The sequence below is a fragment of the Fusarium solani genome, assembly GCF_023522795.1.
Source record: "Fusarium solani strain SB1 chromosome Unknown bctg00000012, whole genome shotgun sequence".
NCBI lineage: Eukaryota > Fungi > Ascomycota > Sordariomycetes > Hypocreales > Nectriaceae > Fusarium > Fusarium solani.
Window position 1 is genome coordinate 133523 of NW_027072146.1, and position 18528 is coordinate 152050.

At 40.6% G+C, this 18528-nt stretch overlaps 2 protein-coding genes across 2 annotated transcripts; one reads left to right on the forward strand and one right to left on the reverse strand.

Annotated features, from left to right (window-relative positions):
* Positions 1 to 2271: 2271 nt before the first annotated feature.
* Positions 2272 to 3854, forward strand: MRS44_016062 (uncharacterized protein; the record flags this gene model as incomplete). The annotated part of the gene is made up of 2 exons (XM_065617868.1): positions 2272 to 3559; positions 3616 to 3854. 2 exons carry the CDS (start codon positions 2272 to 2274, stop codon positions 3852 to 3854), a joined length of 1527 nt encoding a protein of 508 aa, XP_065473940.1.
* Positions 3855 to 5867: 2013 nt separating this feature from the next.
* MRS44_016063 (uncharacterized protein) lies at positions 5868 to 7274 on the reverse strand (the record flags this gene model as incomplete). The annotated part of the gene is made up of 2 exons (XM_065617869.1): positions 5868 to 6176; positions 6222 to 7274. The coding sequence occupies 2 exons, from the start codon at positions 7272 to 7274 to the stop codon at positions 5868 to 5870; spliced, it is 1362 nt and encodes a 453-aa protein (XP_065473941.1).
* Positions 7275 to 18528: the final 11254 nt, after the last annotated feature.

Consider the following 18528-nt stretch of genomic DNA (forward strand, 5'->3'; position numbering starts at 1 on the left):
ACTAGAGATGCTATTGAAGGTTTGTCCGTCTTCCTAAGCTTCACAGTCCACTAGGTGGCAGAACTCATGACCAGATCGTCCCCGTTTAAGCACCTCGGCGGGAACTTCGGATATTAGGTACGTACCCGGATTTGCGAAGCTAATCAGGCTCGTATTTCAGGGCACTCTTATGGACGGCACCGTTTGGAATATACTTACGTCCCAATCCGAAGCTGATCCCGTTATCTACAGGGTATCTGAGCACGAATCCTCAAACTAGGTCTAATGATATGCTTTTTTCTTGTGGACGTGCACCAAAGATATCGCCATGCCAATACCAAAACGTCCCTGAAGAGCGTCAAGATGTTGTCATGCGTCGCATTCCGAGGACTAACTCAAGTGACGCGATTAATAGATTGAGCTTATCTTCCAGCCCTTAGGGTTGCCACCAATCTCTCTCGCTCGCAGAGCAGTGCGATGTCGCCCGCGAGCAGCACGGTCCAACCTTAGCCTTTCGATTTTCGTCCGGTGAAAGTGGGAATCAAGTCGGAGTCCGCGGCTCCCGATGGGTACTCGGACAATTCCTGGTCAGTGTCCGCAGACCATGATGCCGAGGTTGTTCCACTACGATACATGCTTCTTGCGACAGCGGTTAAATACCGAGAGAGATGGAGAGTAAGTATCCGAGTACCGCGAGGGACGCTAGTAAACTTTAGCAGGGGTTCTTGGTCTCAGAAGTTTGAGGTGTGCACCATGGGTGTAGGCAGAAGAGATGATTGAATTGCGCTGCTTCATTCTATCTCAGGGAGCGATAAAGGTCGGTCTCTTATGCCTATATCCAAACCGCCGATATCATAGGCAGCAACCTGCTGCCTGATGCTTGTTGCGGTCGTTCATCCTCATCGTGATCCTTGCCTCCTTCTATCCTCATTCCAACACTTGGATGGTCCAGGGGGCTAAGGTAGGGCATTAGCAGTATATTAGGGGTAGCGATAGTCCCTCGAGGTAGGGCGTCTGTTAGCAATCCTTGTCATAATCCATATCCATCATCATGCCTCTTGTACTGCACTCCCGGGCGTACACCTCGGACACCATTCCACCCCAGGGCGCGTTCTACTAGCTTCGGCGTCCTGCGCTTCAGGATCCTCATGTCACTAAACGAAAACCGGTCTCTTTGTCCAAAATCTCATGTACCATTGAGATCTCGCGACGCATTAGCTATCAGTGCTGACGTGATAGCTCCCTTAAGGAGATATCCATCTGCAATAGACACTACGCCTACATCCACGCTAAGCCCATCAACACTATAAGACCGAAAGGTTACGCCCTTCTCGTCCACGGTCCCCAGGACATCACCATTAGATAGCGTAACTAGGTCCCCCTCTTTCGGGAGCAGGCTTATAAGGTAATCGCGCCTAAGATACTGGGTTACGGCGGCTTATTAAAGCCTAGAGACGAGTCAGCTTAGTCCCTTAAGTTTATATCAGACGATATAGCGGCCCTTTGCGCTGACGTATTTGGGTCTGGGGTGAAGATCCCCTGAACGGGCATGATTGGGGTGGTGTGCTCGTCTGCCCAACTTGCGAGAGTCTGAACCACGATGGAATCCATCGTACGCCTAGAGTGAACGGAAAACCGAGATGATCTTATCGTCTGACAAGTTCTCGGGTACATCCCAGCTTGCCACTGCTATTGTACATATCCGCTTCCCAAGCTTTGTCATGATCTCGTAAATGCCCATACAGCGTCCACTTTCTGCTTTTGCGTCTTCGTTTTCCGCCGCCATATACGGTCTCGTGGGGTTTGTATTGTTAGTACTGCACTGAGGGCCAGGGGGCAATCTTGGCGCAAATAGGATGTCAATAGAATAATCACAGTGCAGACCTGATGGTGATTCTTAGATCCTTATATCCGGGACCAGCGCTACGTACCCATTATCCTGTTCATCTGGTCTCCTTAAATTATAAATTGCGCTATGGTATTTGAAAATATGAACAGTGAACCATTACCCTGGCTCGTATCGAATCGAAATGACTCCGTGAGCCCGTCGGAGGCGAGACAAGACGTCGGCCGGAGGCCGAGTCCCCCGTCTTCCGAGGGAAAGGTCTTTAGTCTCCGCTGCCCAGGGACTACCCCGCAATCGTAATTAATGAGGTATCAGGGTAAGAGATAGCCGAGGACAATGGCTGGATGGGATCGATGCTAATGTGTACAGGATTTGCCGTCTGAAGGAGTACAACCAGTCTTCCCAAGCACTGCCATCTGCCCAACGTAAAAAAAAATTCAAATCTAATGGCTTCTGAATCTGCAAGATGGCCCTTGTGGCGCCGGATCCCCGCACCTCATTGTCCCTTCGAACTGGAGGCGTCCCAGTCTCGGAGTTGGGTTGCTCCCAACGGTAGCCCCGCCATCGCTGGTTCCGAGACAAATGACAATTCTCGACCTCGTCGGCCCGCCAACTCCGTCGACAACGAGAGGAAATGGAAAGCATGGCTCTGTGTGCTAGGGTCATTTCTCTTCATGATCCCTTCGTATGGTGGGTGCTCTGCCGCCTCTATCCTCAGTCCCTTCCCAAAAATTAACGTCTCAGGCTTCATGCAATCTGTCGGCACCATCCAGTCGTACCTCTCCCTCAACCAACTATCGGATTACTCGGCCCGCGATATCGGCTGGATCACGGGCATGTACACTTTCCTCACGCTATTCCTCAGTGTCTATGCTGGCCTCTTGGTCGACATCTACAGCCTTCATCGTCTCGCCCCAGTTGCGACCGCCCTGACAGTGCCTATGTTCTTCCTGCTCGGGGAGTGCAAGCTGTATTGGCACTTTATGCTCTGTCTCGGCGTCTTGGGCGGCATTGGCGCTGCGCTGACTTCCAGCATTGCCGTCGCCATCGTCGGCAAGCTCTTTGTCCGTCTTCGAGGGCTTGCAATGGGCGTTGCACTGGCCGGATCGAGTTTGGCGGGTGTCGTCATCCCCTTGATTCTACGACGTATCCTGCCGACCTGGGGAGCTCAGTGGTCCTTCAGAACCCTGGGCTTCATCGTCTTGGCCATCATGGTTGTAGGCACTTTCTGTATGTTGCCCTTTGATAATCTCGTGAAGAGTACTGCGTTGCTTACCGACGGGGTCGGCCCGCGTTCTGACGAACAAACTGCGGATGCTCCCCAAGAAGTCCCCTGGGTAGCTCCGGCGACAAAAAGAACTGCCGGCGTCCACTTCTCCGTTTTCAAATCCCCAGCCTTCTCCTTCATCTGTGGGTCCATCTTCTTGCTAGATTTCGTCATTTTCGGCATCACAGGCATGCTGCCGACCATCGTGAGCTGGTCTGGTTTTCCTGTATCAGCCGGTTACACCATGGTTGCCGTTCTCAACGGCGCCTCGTGCGTGGGGCGGGTCCTACCGGGCCTCATTGGCGACCGATTTGGGCACTACAACGTTCTGATTGGCATGATTATCGTCACTATCATCTGCACCGGGGTCATTCTTGTTCCGTTCGGTTCAACCGATATCGTGGCCCTTTACGTCTTCTCTGGTCTTTGGGGCTTGGGATCTGGGTCCTTTGTGTCACTCGGATCAGGTAGGGGGAAACCCGAGACTTATTAACAGCACATTCACTGACTCTTCTTTCTGTAGTCTGCATAGGCAAGACTTGCGAGGCCAGGGACTACGGACGTTACTATGGCGCCTTGAGCTTCGCCGCCAGCTTCGGCTTGCTCATCACTGTCCCTGTTGGCGGCCAGATGCTCGAGAGCATGGGTGCCACGGCTCTGTCTGGACTGTACCTAACCATTCTATGCCTTGGTTGCTTCTCCGCCTTTGCCTCCCGGTCGCTGCTTGTCGGCACATGGCTTGATCTTAAGACTCGGATCTAAGTAGGCAACGGCCACAGCTACTGGTACAGCACTCCCAAACTGCAGTTGCTGGCCTCCCAGCCAGCAATAGAGTTTAGAAAATCCCACGCTGAGACGCCCCTTGCGTCAAAGGGATAAGGTCGCATCGTGACGTTCTCGTCAGCACCAGGCTGGTAGACTGGAGGCTTCGATACCGATAGATAGTGATAAGAAGAGGGTTATGTACATGATAAGCGAGCGCCGCAGACAAGCGAGTACCGCACTTTTCACTACCCGCATTACAGATTCTTTGTAAAAACGCAACAAATCATTTATTTGATTAAAATATTCCTACATTCTTCCCTAGATATCTCAATGACTACGTGACAGGTTGCTGCGCTATGGCCGGTCTTACCGCAAGTTCCACAGCGCCTTTCATTTCGTCGTGCCTACCCTCCTCAGCCACTACTTCTCGGTGGTTCAGCCACTACCTGCATATCACCATCCATCTGACAGTTGCTTCCTTTCCGTCATTTAGGGCCATATTTCCTTCATTCTGCAGGCGGATTCTTTTGCTCTGCACCGCTTGCTAAGGGCCTCATTTGACTGTCGAAGAATCTGGATCTCAGACTTCAATAATCCCGTCTCATGCATTAAGTCGAAGCAGTGATGGTACTGAGACGACTTAAGGGGTTGTCCCCATCGGTCGCCAGACACCTGTTTGTAGCGATAGTGGCTCCTGTGATAGACTACGCCCCCAACGTCTGGATACATACATATAGGGATGTGTCGATAATGGCCGTCAACAGAGTTCAGAGGCTAGGAGCACAAGCGATAGTCGGCACCTTCCACACGGTGGCGACCGCCGTGGCGGAGGCAGGGGCGAACATACTTCCAGTTCGAGAACAAGAGGGCGACCAAGCTATGGATAGACTTCTAAACTTTACCAGATGGTAACCCCTTCCAAAGAATTAGATGCCACACATTCAGAGTATTAGTATCACCCTTACAACAGATCGCCAGCGCGCATCAGGGGATGCCTATAGACAGGATAAAGACCATTCACCCATTTGCGCTAGGACCTTGGGAAGAACGTATACAACTATTCGCCGAGGGCGATGAGAAGGTGACTAAGGTAGCCAACGCAGGCTAGGTCGTCCAAATCGCAACGAGCAGCTCTGCAAGGGACGATTTCATCGGCATAGGCGCGGCGATTCAAATTCCAGAGTCATGCAGGCAAGGCAGGGAGCTTTACACGTTCTCAATCACGCTCAGTACAAGAGCAGAACAGAATCCATACACGGCAGAGTTAACAACAGTTACAAAATCATTACTCTGTAGAATATCTACTAACGCAGCTCTACTATCAAGTCATCAAAGTCTTCACCAGTAACAAGGCCGCAACGTTACCGGTCAGCCATCCCCAGCAGCAACCGAGACAGAGGGTAATCTACCATATCTACAACGCCGTAGAAAATCTAAGGGAAAGCAGCAATAAGGCCTCAATTACCTAGATTCCGTCCGGCGGGGGCTCTAAGCTAGCACGAGTAGCCATAGCAGCAGCACGTCAAAGTACAAAACAGTGCTACCTCCCGAAGAGACACCCGTTCAGGCCAGGTCCACGACGCTCAGTATTACGAAAGCGGAGCGGCGGAGTACCGAAAAGTTGCCAGAAGGGGTATTAAAGTACTCTAAGAAAGTCGATTCTGCACTGCCAGGAAAACACACGCGCAAGCTATATGATTTACTCTCCTGGAAGGAAGCTAGCGTGGGGCTCAGCTGCGAACAGGAATGGCATGACTCGCTCGCAAGAATGAGTATGTGGATGCTGAACCCGCGGCGCCCGTTCAGAACCCTCGATTCATGGAAGTAGCTCAGACATAGAACACCCCAGGCCATTCCATCGCAAAACTCTTTACAAAGCGTTGATTTTGTCCCGAGTCTTTATGTATTGCTGACGATAAGGAAAAAGACCTTTCCTGTCCCATTTCTCGCAGATGGCAAGATACCGTGTGAGAGCCGAGTCGGAAATAGGCTTTGCCTGGTGAAAAATTGTCAGTTGTGAATAATGCCAGGCGAGGGCAGGGTAGTACTCGCATTAGCCTCTTCAAACAAGACGTCGTAGTCACAAGCGTACATTCCCGAAGAGAGGGGCAAGAGGTCCTTGTAGTGGTTGCGGAAATGTTGTCGTAGTTTGATCGAGTTTGCATCGTCACGCCAACCTGTAAAACTGCACCAGTAGAGATACATCGGTGTGCTGAAGGCGCACTCATTTTCTGCTGGTTCGAAATTGCAGACAATGGCTATGGAAACAGACTGGGTCGTCGGAATGTCGGTGAGCCGGGGTTCAGCAATGTCCAGCAGCTTTGCAGTACATCAGTTAGCATACCAGTAATTAAACAAGGTAACAACACTTGCCTTGTCCAGGTCGACTGACTGATCGAAACACAAACCATGTAACTGCCATTTCTCGCTGTGTTCCGCAGTCCACAAGGCATTCTGGAAACTGAACATGTCGTCAAGGGATATCTCGTGGGTGCTTTTGATCTCAAGGACGGAATCGCGCAAGTCATCCGGTATTGCTTCGTAAGCTTTCAACAAGGCTTTGGCCTCTGCCTCAGTTTCAGTCAGAGCGTTATTAACCACCAAAAACACCAGCTTGGCATCTGCGGAGGGTTGATCCGGCTGTTCGGTTCCAAGAAGCTTAGAGTCGTACGCGATTGCAGAGTTGACTTCTGTCCATAGTCGGGGAGTCTTGTCGGCTTGAGCTAAGAACCACTTCATGAGCGGTTTGAAGTTCTTCCCCAACTCGAAAATAATACTTTGCTCCCACAGCTTCGTCGCGGGAATCGTACGGCCCCAGAACTTTGTAATCACACCTGGAAATGCCGGGCCGCCGCCCCTCGCCGCCCAGAAGAGGTCGGTATTCTCCTCAGGACTAGCAATAACAACGCGGCCGTCGGGAACAACAACCTCCAGCTTGATCAGCCAGTCCCGACTGGCAGGGCCGAAGCCTCTCATGGCGAAACCTTGACCACCGCCCAGATGGTATCCGGACACTGCAACACTCGGGCAGTGTCCATGAGGGTAGAACCGGTTGTTTTTGCTCAGGGCTGTGCCTAGCTCATTGTTACGAACAGCGGGACCGAAGGCGATCTCATGTGTCGAGGGGTCATAGTCGACCCGGCGGTTCAGTCGACTGGTGTCGACGAAAATGCCATGATTGAGGTGGCCGTTTGAGAGAGTATGTCCGCCAGAGCGAACACCAACCGTAGTACCGAGTTCCGCGGCACGCTTCAACGCCGCGGAAACGTCATCGACACTGTGCACGACATGAATCTCTTGTGGAAATAGGTCAGGCGTGTCGCTATTCGGGTTGTTTCGTCGGCAAATCTCATACTCTGGATTCCCGGGAAGGAGAATCTTGGAAGAGTAGGTGCGGTCGGTCTGATAAGAGGACATTTCAAAGAGGTTGGCGAGAAAATTGAAGGTCGTGGTTGCTCTTCCTTTAGCGGGCGGCGATGGGAATGAGGGCTGCGTAGGAGGAGTATATAGATTGCTTTTGCATCAGCTCGATTAACGATGGTTGAGTAATTGCCAGCGGCTTGCCAGACCTCTATAACCGTTCATTGGTCGAAGTTTCAGCGTTGCATTCGGCGTGCGAGGGCTGCCGATGTACCAAGAAATTCCTGGCTCCTTCGGTGGCCCGCGGCAGTTCTTGGCGGTCCTCGGCAGCCGCGGTCGGCGATTCCGACCAGCGCAGTAACGTTTTAGTCCAAGTTAAAAATGTTCGAGTAAGTCGGGGAGTTGCCGAAGTTCTCGTACCGTGGGGTGATTTGATATTTGCTCACCTTTGCGTACCGGACTAGCTGGTCTAGCCTGATCCAGCCTTTGTTATGTGGCCGCTTTTATAACGTACTCCACTGGTGCGCAACAAGGCCGTGAGTGCAACTGTAACGATATGCCTAATTGAGAGCTTGGTCAATTAGGGTGTACCGTTGTATATGACGTGAGGTTCTGAAGATCTCAATGGATTGAGATCATTCAGCTGAATCTTTTGGCCTAACGGTCAATTGGTTCTTTTGCCTCAAGGTGCAAGCCTCCACCTTGTTCTAGCAACACTCAATTTTACACCTTAAGGCCCTGATCATGAACAGGGGTCAAAATGAACCCAGTTTTCAGGTGAGACATCCTATCGCATAAAATTAGCGCAGCCACCGTCTTATACCTAAAACCCCGTCATATTCATAGCTATTCCTCAATGGGCGATAGCCCTAACCGCCTTCCCCACCTATCAGAAGGTCATAGTAAAGTCATTATAGCTATAATATTAAGAAGGTAAATATATCGCCTTTAGAGCTCGATTTGACCGCCTTTAGATATAATTTTCGAGAAAAAGAGAGTTATCCCTATATCCTCTATAGAAAATACACCTAATTTAAAGAGATACCACTCTTAAAAGCCTATTAGAAGCCTAAGAAGTAATCCTAGTTACCGCCGACTATATAGGAAGCATTATAGCCGCTGCCTATATACCCTAATGATCCTAGTATGTAATTAATCGCATTAGAGCCTCGCAATAGCCGGGGTTAAAGGTAATCTAATAAGTAGACTTTATATTTCCTTAAGAGACTACTAGAAGCCTAGCGGAATAGCGACCTAAATATTAATAAGAAAGGAATATATAAGGATATATTAATAAGCTTTATCCCTAGCTTTAAAGCAAGGTAGAGGAATTAAAGCTAGTCTTATAAGATAATAAAGAATAAGCTATAAAACCTAAAGGACTTTTAATATACTTTTTATAAAGCTTATAATTTATTAAGAAGAAGAGGATATAATAAGAGGATTAAATATATTAATCTTAGCTAAGAGAATAAAAAAAAAATAAAATAAAGATTCTCATAGTAGGGCTATAAAGCTATAATAAAGGGACTACTTATTAGTTAGTATATTATAATAGACTTATAAGAGGAAATATTTATAGATAACCTATTAGTAAGTTATCTTATTACTATAGTAAATAGTAAGATAATTTAAGTAGCTTATAACCTAAGAGGCATAATAGAGGGTAATAATAAGAATATTATAATAATTAATAATAATAATAAAGAAATTAAGGAGGATAAAGATAATAAGAATAATAAGGAAGGTAATAATAAAATAAATAATCTATTATAAAGTTAGCTTCTTAATTCTTTATAACTTCCTAATTCTTTAATTCTTAATACTCCGCGTAGGGAAAAGTCCTTATTATTACTAGCTATAATATCTTTAATATCTATAAGAGGGTTAACTCCTTCTTTATTATAGCTATAGCGGTAATAACGTAGTGCTATATTAAAGTATTAGATACCTTCCTTAGTAGTAATAAAGAAAAAGAAATAAAAAAGTAAGGGATTAATTATAGTAGCGGAGTTAAAAGAGTTACTTTATAATAATTCTTAGAGAAGCTTATTTATTATATTATAGGCAACTAGGTTAAAAGACCTAGAGAAAGTAATTATTAATTGCCTAGAGGTTATTAAAGAGTTAAAAGGTATAACTTATGCTATAAAGGTAATCTTATTATTTAAAGAAATAAGAAATATAATAATATAAAATATACTAGGTTTAAAGGAGGTAAAAGAAGCTTAGGTTAAGAGCTAACTTAGCCTAGTAGAATAAGGCTATATAGTTATTATACTTAGAAGATAAAGCTTAGTAGTATTTTATTTATTAAGGTAGCTTTTCCCTAGTAAATTAACCTTAATTTAATTGCCTTATTATTAACTATAGTTAAGCTATTATAAGCCTAATTTTATAGCTTTAAATTACCTCTTATTACCTTTAGCCGCGCTATTAGCCTTCTCTTTATTTACTTTCTTTAACCTTATTGCTTTTATTGCCCTCGCTACCTTTTTTATTATTATTACCTTCCTCGCCTTAGCTACTTTTATAGCGCTACTAATTTCTAGCCTCTTATTATTTTTCTTTTCTTTTTTTCTTAATATAATATTATATTCCCGCTAAGTTATATTAGCGATCTTATTATATAGCCTAGTTAGGGATTATACTAGTATAAAGTTATTTATATGCCTCTTAGCTGCCTTTATTACTTCCTAGGCGAGAGAGAAGTTATTTAGGTATATTAAAAGGTTAAGATTATACTCGCTAAGCTCTATGCTATCTACTAAGAGGAAATTCTATAGACCTATAACTATAAGTATAATATAATACTAATTATTAATAAAGTATTTTATAGCATTATATCTTATAATTTTAAACTTCCTCTTAACTTAGCTAAAGATCTACTTAATAATTACGTGAAGCTAGGCGTAATAAAGGTTATATATCTCTTCTAGGCGCTATAGGCATTAAGTAGTTACTTCTTAGTCTTAAAGATAATATCTTATTTCTAGGAATAGAATTAAGATACCTTTATTAGAGCTAAAGCTAGTATTAATAATATAAAATTATATTAATAGAATTTATAGGTTAATAATCTTTACTATATATATAAGCGAGGAGTTATTAATAGATCCCTTAGTGCCTATAAGTATATATATAAAAGAATCCCTTAAAGTTAATTATTATAAGGATATTTTATAAGATATTATTCTTCTTTAACTAATATCTCTTTTATTATTAATAAGAAATAAAAATAAGTATATAATATTTATTTATAGTACTAATAGTATTATTAAATGCCCTCTTTTTTAGGGATAATTCTATGAAAATTAATAAATTAAGAAAATAACTTATTAGCTATATAATAAAGTATATATATAATTACTAAAGAGGTTTAATAAGTTTATAAAATATATTTAAGACTATTTCCTAACTAATATAGAAATAAAAGGCGATATTTCTTTATAGCTCTTTATATATAAAGATCTATAATATAATTATTTATTTCTACTTAAGAGATATATGCCTATTATTATAAGTAGTAATATTAATCTATAATTATTAATAGAGGGCCTAAAATAAGGCATATAATATATAAAATAAGTACTTAAATATATTATTATCCCCGCTAAGTAGCTATAAGGCATAGTCTCTTATAAGATATATATTTATACATAGATAATAGTAATAATAGCCTCGCTAAGTTAGTCTCTTATCGCTAATAATACTAAGGAAGCGCAATATAATAAGAACCCTATAGCAATTAATAATAACTTTATCTTTTATTATTAATTAATAAAGATATTCCTTATTATTAAGAAAACTATTATTATTAATTAAATAAGTAATTTCCCTTATTTTCTTTATCTTTAGATATTATTTCTAATAATAAATAGGAATATAAATAGCTTCTAATTACCCCCTCTCGCCTAATTTAAAATAAATTATAAAAATTAGTATAATTATTATACCTCTTACCTCCACGGGCAACCTAAAGCCCGCGGTAGGTCCTGGCTAGCGTAATATATAACGATGACGATCCTTATGCGCAGAGATGTAATTAGGACGGTTAATTCTTATATCCCCCGCTGGGAGTAGTGCTAGATCGAGGAAAGCATGTCCCCTTATTCATCTAATAGGAAAATTTAAAGCATGATTTATTTTGACCCCTATTTATAATCAGGGCCTAAATCGCGATTTTAAAAAAACATTTAAAAATTCAAACTAAGCTAAAGAGAGCTAAAGTTTAAAAAATTCAGTTAATTAAGGAAGTATACAGGGCAATTTTTCTAGGTTTTATATAATTTCTTTTATTGAGTTATAAAGAAAAAGTCTATTCACACTTGTTATAGCCTTGTTCCCCGTAAGCGGTAGGCTTCATATAGCAGCTGGGTACCTGCTTGATTGCTACAATTGCGATCAAAGGCCCAGTCCTTGCCCTGTTGTGACTGTCAAGGTTTCCAAGGTAGTAAACCGTAACCTGATTAGGTTATGTTGGCAGTTGTAACGGGGCGTAGTGCACTGACCGTAGGGTGACGAATCACGTTTGATGGTGTCAAGAAGTATTCTTGAGTAATCAAATTGTATTGAAAGCTGAGGTAGCTAGAGTGTATGTCTAAGGAATGTTATGTGGTCTTTTATGGGCAGGGTCTGGGGAGCATCTCACGATATCCATCATGAGATATCGCCACATTCTCACACATAGAGTAAGGGAGTGAGCGGTAACACGTCGATCCGTGCCATGCGGCGTCATGCATTCAGTGGCGGCGTAGGCCGTGACAAGACTGCGTCGCTCGCTTGTTGTGACGATCGTGTGATTCCCAAGGGATAAACCGGTCGTGCTGGGTTTATGTTGGCGGATGGATCGGGGCGTTGCTGAGCGAAGAGTTCTAAGTCACGTCTGGTAAAGTGCCGAAGGGTATTCAGTATAAACAAGTTGTATTAATGGCTGAGGTGGCTAGAGTCTAGGAAATGGTAATGATCATGGGTTCTATACATAAAGGTTTTGGTTTAACTGAAGCCTGGATGATAGATTAGTCTTAATATATAAAAGTAGCTTTATTTTAAGATTAATAACAGCTAAGAGAGGCCACCCCTAACTTAGAGTATATCTACTGTAAATAGCAGTATCCTCTTTATAAGTATTAAAGCGGCGAAAATGCCGATTAGATAAGTTGTATAAGCTATAGGGTAGGTGGCGAGAAGAGGAGGATTAAATCCAGTTCCTTCTTTTATAAAGAGTGTAGAAAGGGAAAAGTGGGACATAAAAAAGGATGTCACATGATTATACAAAAACAAAAAGGGGGTCTTTCAAACAAGGTCCAGCTTGCATGTATTGGTTGCGATGCTAAAGAGCTAGATCTAAATAACCTTAGTGGAAACTCATTATCATTATGGACAGATATCTCAACAACCACAATGCCAATCGGATAGCAAAGACCATCAACCAATAGCCTGAAACTGGTGCTCTGTAATGGTATACAGCTCTACTTCCTAGGTAGTTTAGGTCTTGCGTAATCCGCGTTGGAACATGGCTTGATCTAAGAAGACTTTTGCAGTAGTAGTTTCAAGCCTGTAAGAGATAGACCGGCTAGTTAGGATCCGGCCGGATATTTAACATCCGTCGGAATACCCTATAGCCTGTTTTATACCTAAAGGTCTCTCTATAAGCCTGTAAGAAACTAGTAAAACACTCGCTAATAACTTCCTGGATTTATAAGCCACTGCTTCGTAAGCTATATAACTAGAAAGCGCCAAGAATCTAGCTTCAAGTGATATATCTTTGTAACAAAGTTGCCTAATTGGGAGCTTGGCCAATGGGGGTGCGGCGTTATATACAATATGAGGCAACGGAATCGCAACGGCAATTGCGATTTCTCGCGTATATTTTTGGCTTAACGGCTAATTGGATTTGACCTTGTCCGAATCGGGCATGCCTCCCCGTTTCGTCACAATCTTATATAGCTACATAACTACTTAATCCTTTTATAAAGAATTAACTGCTAAAGAGACTTTCTTTTAGCAAGTCCTTAATAATAAGTTATACTATTTAGGAAAATAGATATAATATTAACTACTAATTAAATATCTTTATAATATCGAAATATCATGTAGAAGCAGAGAGTATATAATATCCTACCACTTGACCTTAATACCCCGGGCAAGTTACTCTCTAAGTTCCTAGGCCTTCGACGCTAGCGCTGCTATTATTTCCCTAACTAAAACTAGCAGGACGTAGAGGATATAAGCTAATCTAAGATACAGTGCTAAGTCGTGGGATGCATAGCATTACAGACAATCACTTATATTAGCCATACGGCGACTAACCCTAGGATACCTAGGCTATAGAAACCTTCCATAGGGTCCACGCCACGCTAGACCAAGTCTTCGACTTTCCCTATTGGCTCTTTACCGAGAGATTGTCACGGGCCAGGGCCCATATCCTTGCGGCTGTGCCGCAAGACGTACTGAGCTCGTGCGCGCCAGGGATGGGAAATTATCCCACAGCTCAGGGGCACTTGAGAACTTCTTTCTTTCTTCTTCATCTTTGATGTAAATAGCATCCTGGACTAGATAGCTGGAATACAGTTACTAGAGGCCGTTCACAGAGATCAATAGACCAACACCTGCGTTGCATAGTAGCAAATGTTCTCGTGATAGAATCTAAGCTTCTACTAACCCTGTGTGTTGGCAGAATCAGCGGGCGATGGGAGAGGCATGATTTGGCTGAGCGTCCATGACCCATAGAGCCGCCAGCAAGTCTCGGTATCTTGGTCGTGGGCTTCACCGCAAGCCGACACGAGGACACGGACAATATCAGCTTGAACCCCCGAACATAAGGCCCAGTTATTCGGCGTAGGTAATAAGGACATAGTAGTTTTCCGGGCTAAGGGAGAAAGCACCCCCAAGCCAGGGTAGAGCGACAAAGTCGCGCACAGAAAGGCAAGAAATAGATACTACAATGTCATGGAGCTTTCCGAGGCCCTCCAGAGCCTACCTTAGGAGTTACGGAGCCAGCGGAGACCAGCACGAATATGGATACAAAAGAAAGCCAAGACGCTCATGATGGATAGTCTAATTCCAAGTCTGAACGTCCCAGTGCGGGCCAAGTGCGTCGTCGAAGTAGCACAGAGCAGATGGAATATTGCTAACAGGGCGGGGCTCCTCTCTCCCGAGCCAGCCTCATCGGCCTTGAGGGCTATGGCGGTGAGGGGGCGGCATGAAAGCATCGCACAGGTCGGTCGACAAGTGGTGAAGCAGCAGCCGTTAGCGAGGTGTGTGCGTCGACTGCTGGGCCGGCGGTTGAAGCTTGAACGCTGTGGTTGACATCTTGTGGGCTGAGACTAGTGGCGCTTATGACGCTTGACGGGGAGCTTCCTCGCCCGCCCCATCAAAGGTAAGCCATAACAACTTCAGATGGTATCCCTAGCACGTCCTGCCTACGGAAAGGCATCGAGAGCAGGCAGGGCGGTTCTCGTCGGACTTGACGCGCCGTTCACGGCATGTCCAGCAACCGGTGAATGTGCGCCGTCGTGGCCGAGGTTGCAGGGAACGAGCTCCCTGGAGCTTGTTTGAACGGGAAGTTGGTGGCATGGGTAGTGTGTTTTCAGGTGGAGAACTAACGAAGACTCGTATACGAATGCTGGGGGGTGCGTATCCTGGCTCGCGGACAACTGACTGCCTGAGTGAGCTAGTGTCACTAACTTGCCTTGTTCTTCCACAAAGGAAAGTGGCTGAAGAGCCGGTTTTATCAGCCACCGAGCGCCCCGCAATAGGGACTGTGATTGACCAATCAGAGGGCGATGCGTCACGCAACAGCTAGCAACCCTGGCGACTTCTTGTACAGTTATGAGCTTCTTCAGCCGTACTCCATACTTCCCCGCATTTCGTCGGGTCGCGGAAGCATTCCCCATTAGGCCTAGTGCCAGCACACGGCATGAGCCGCCAACGTATCGAGCAATGAGGATCTTTCAAAGGATTCACTACCTACCATGTCTGAAAGGAACGGCATTTCGGAGTTGTGCAACACCGAGTTTACAGTCTGTCTAGTTTCTGTGTCCACCAACTTGGCAAGGTTGGAGAATCATCACCTTAATGCTTACATGGAGGATTCCCTAAATGGCATGGGAGGAGCGCGCATAAATAGGCATGGGCTTCCGAGCTCTGAGTCTTTGCTAACACAGCTCTCCTCACGGTGGGCCCACCATTATAGCCAGATATGCAGACATCCCAGGAATAAATAAATATTTATTATTAAGAGCATATTTATTGTTAACCTTATCCATAAGGATAATACCATGCAGTACCCTTCTACTAGTAAGCTAAAAAAGAGTATAAACTACTATTTTATAACTACCTTATAATAAGTTAACGTACTTGATAAGCGAGTATCTCAGACAAGCGAGTATCCCAGCTATACTATGCACCTAAATACTATAAACCTTAAATCTCTAAAAACTGCTATAAAATAGCTAAAAACTTGAAATAAGTATTTTTATAAATCTAACTCTTTACTTAATCTAAAAGTAATTTTTTTAAATTTTTAAAAAATCCCCTTTATAAAGAAATAGCAATATATATAGTGCGAATATCTTTTTTTCTAAACTAACCTATAAGGGATTTTTTAAATAATTTCTAAAAAATACTTCTATATACCTTAGCTTAAATAAAAATAAGAGACTAGATTCTAGCTTAATAGGATTTAATCTAAATTCTTTAAAACTTTTTAAAGAAAATATTAATTAGATAGAAATTTTAGTATAAGGTATTTTAGGATACTCGCTTATCTAAGATACTCGCTTATCTAAGATACTTGCTTATTAAGTATGTTAGTATTAAGTATTTTAAAGTTAATATAAAATTAAAGCTTTTTATTTATTTTTAAAATAAATATAATAAGGTATTTAATAAATACTATATTTTTCTTAATATATCCTTTTTATAATATATTTTTAATATATATTTTTAATATTAATAATTATACTTTATTAAGTAAGTAAAGCTTATTAAAGCTAGGTTATTTTTTATTAATAAATTTAATTTTAAGCTTATAATATATAAAGCTAAATAGACTTTATTTTAAGTTTATTTATAAAGAGATATTTATAGATATAATACTTCTATAATATCTTTTTAAGTTCTTTTTTTTCTTCTAGGTTATTATATAGTTTCTTTAGTTAGTTAAAGTTTTTTTTAAGTTTTTAAAACTATTATATAATTTATATAATAATCTTTTATTATTATCATTTTTATTTATTATACTATTTATATTTTATCCCTATAAATAAAGAGGTATCTTATATTTATCTTTATTTAATTTCTTTACTTTTTTTTAATAAATGGTTAAGATCTTATATTTAAGTTATTATTTATTATATAGCATATATTATTATTTAAGAAGAGTACCTAGCTTATAACAATCGTATGTATTCCCAAGGGATAAACCGGTCGTGCTGGGTTTATATTAGCAAAGAGATTAGTCGTGCTATACTTAAATGATAGGGGGTATTATATGTAGTAATATACTTAAAGGTATTAAGTATAACTAAGTTATATTAATAACTAAGGTAGCTATTTTATAAGAGAGTATAATAAGTATACCCTATATACTTCCTATAATATAATAGCTTATAATAGATTATAGCTTATAGGGCCTAAGCTATTATAATCTATCTAGCTAGCTTAGAGAGGATTATAGCCTATGAGGCATAACCTATCTTAATCTATGCGTAATTAGCTAGCTAATATAAGTCTTTCCCGTTATATAGCATCGGGGTCTTCTAGGCCGTGATATAGCTAATTTTTTAATTAAAATATAAGTTAAATTATAATAATTATAAGTATCTAAGTATAAAGTTATATTATTTATTTAATATAAAATTAAATAATAATATATATAATAAGTAAAGAAACTATCTAAGTAAGTAAATTACTTTTCTTAACTCTTATTATTATAAATAAGTATAAAAATACTATAAAGTATCTAATTAATTAAAATTATTTATTATATTCTTCCTTAGATATCTTTAATTACTACCTAATATATTCTTATATTATGCCTAGGCTTATTATATATACTATATTATTAAATACCTAGCTTAATTAACTATCCCTAACTATTATTTCTTAATAATTTTATAGCTACTTATATATTTATATCTATTTAATTAATTACTTACCTTACTTAATCTATTATTATTATCCCTTCTTTCTATAATCTTATCCTTTTTTACCCTATAGCGCCAGCGTAATATCTTATTTACCTACTTAAGGTCTTAGTTCTTAGTAACTAATAAGGTAACCTTATATATAATTACTTTTATCCCTTTCTTAAGAGACTTTATAGCTATAATAATTAACTCTAGAGAGCTATTATAATACCTCTTAATTTATCTTTTAAGGTATTTAGACTAAGAACTAGCCTTAAGTATAGTCTTTGGGGTCTTAAATACCTAAGGGGTTATAGGGCTAATTACCTCCTTAGTAGGTATTAGAGTTTATAGCTATATATTAAGCTTTAAGACTATATTTTCTAGGTTAAGAGAAATAAGCTTAGCTCCTTTAAAGGCTAATTAAATATTTCTTTTTAATATAATAGCCTAATATATAATATAAAAGACTAAAAAGAACTTAGTCTTAGAAATATAAGTTATATAATATCTAATTAAATACTTTATTTTTTAATTATAAGTCTATTTAAGTAGGTTAAAGTACTTAATATTAAGAGGTTAAAGTAAATAAAATAAATAAAGTAATATATAAAATATAATAATTTTTATTTCTTTATAATATCTCTTAAAGTTAATAAAGTAATAACTTTTATAGCTATTAAGGATTAAAAGATAATAAAAACTAATTAATTAATTACTTATATATTAATTAAAGTATTTTTGCTACTTAAGACTAATATTATTATTAATTTAATTATTTTAGCTTATTATAATAGCTTAATTACCTAAGAGGTTACTTTCTTAATACTAATTAGCGAGGTAATATTAGCTTATATTAATAATAAATAATTAGATTACTTAGCCTTCTATATTAATTACTTAAATAATTATAATCTATTCTTAGCTTCTAGGCTATCTTAATTTTTAGCTTTAAACGCCTTTTTAAGCCTATAATAACTATTCCGGCTATAATTATACTTATAAGAAAGCTAATCTTATTAAAGTTCTAGATATTATCTAATTAAATATTATACTTCGCGATTATATTTACTATTAGCTAAAATTCATCGTAGATAATAATTAGATCTTTATATTTAGCTCTCTAGTAGTTATATTTATAAAAGAATATATCTTAAGCTTATAGTATTATATAATAA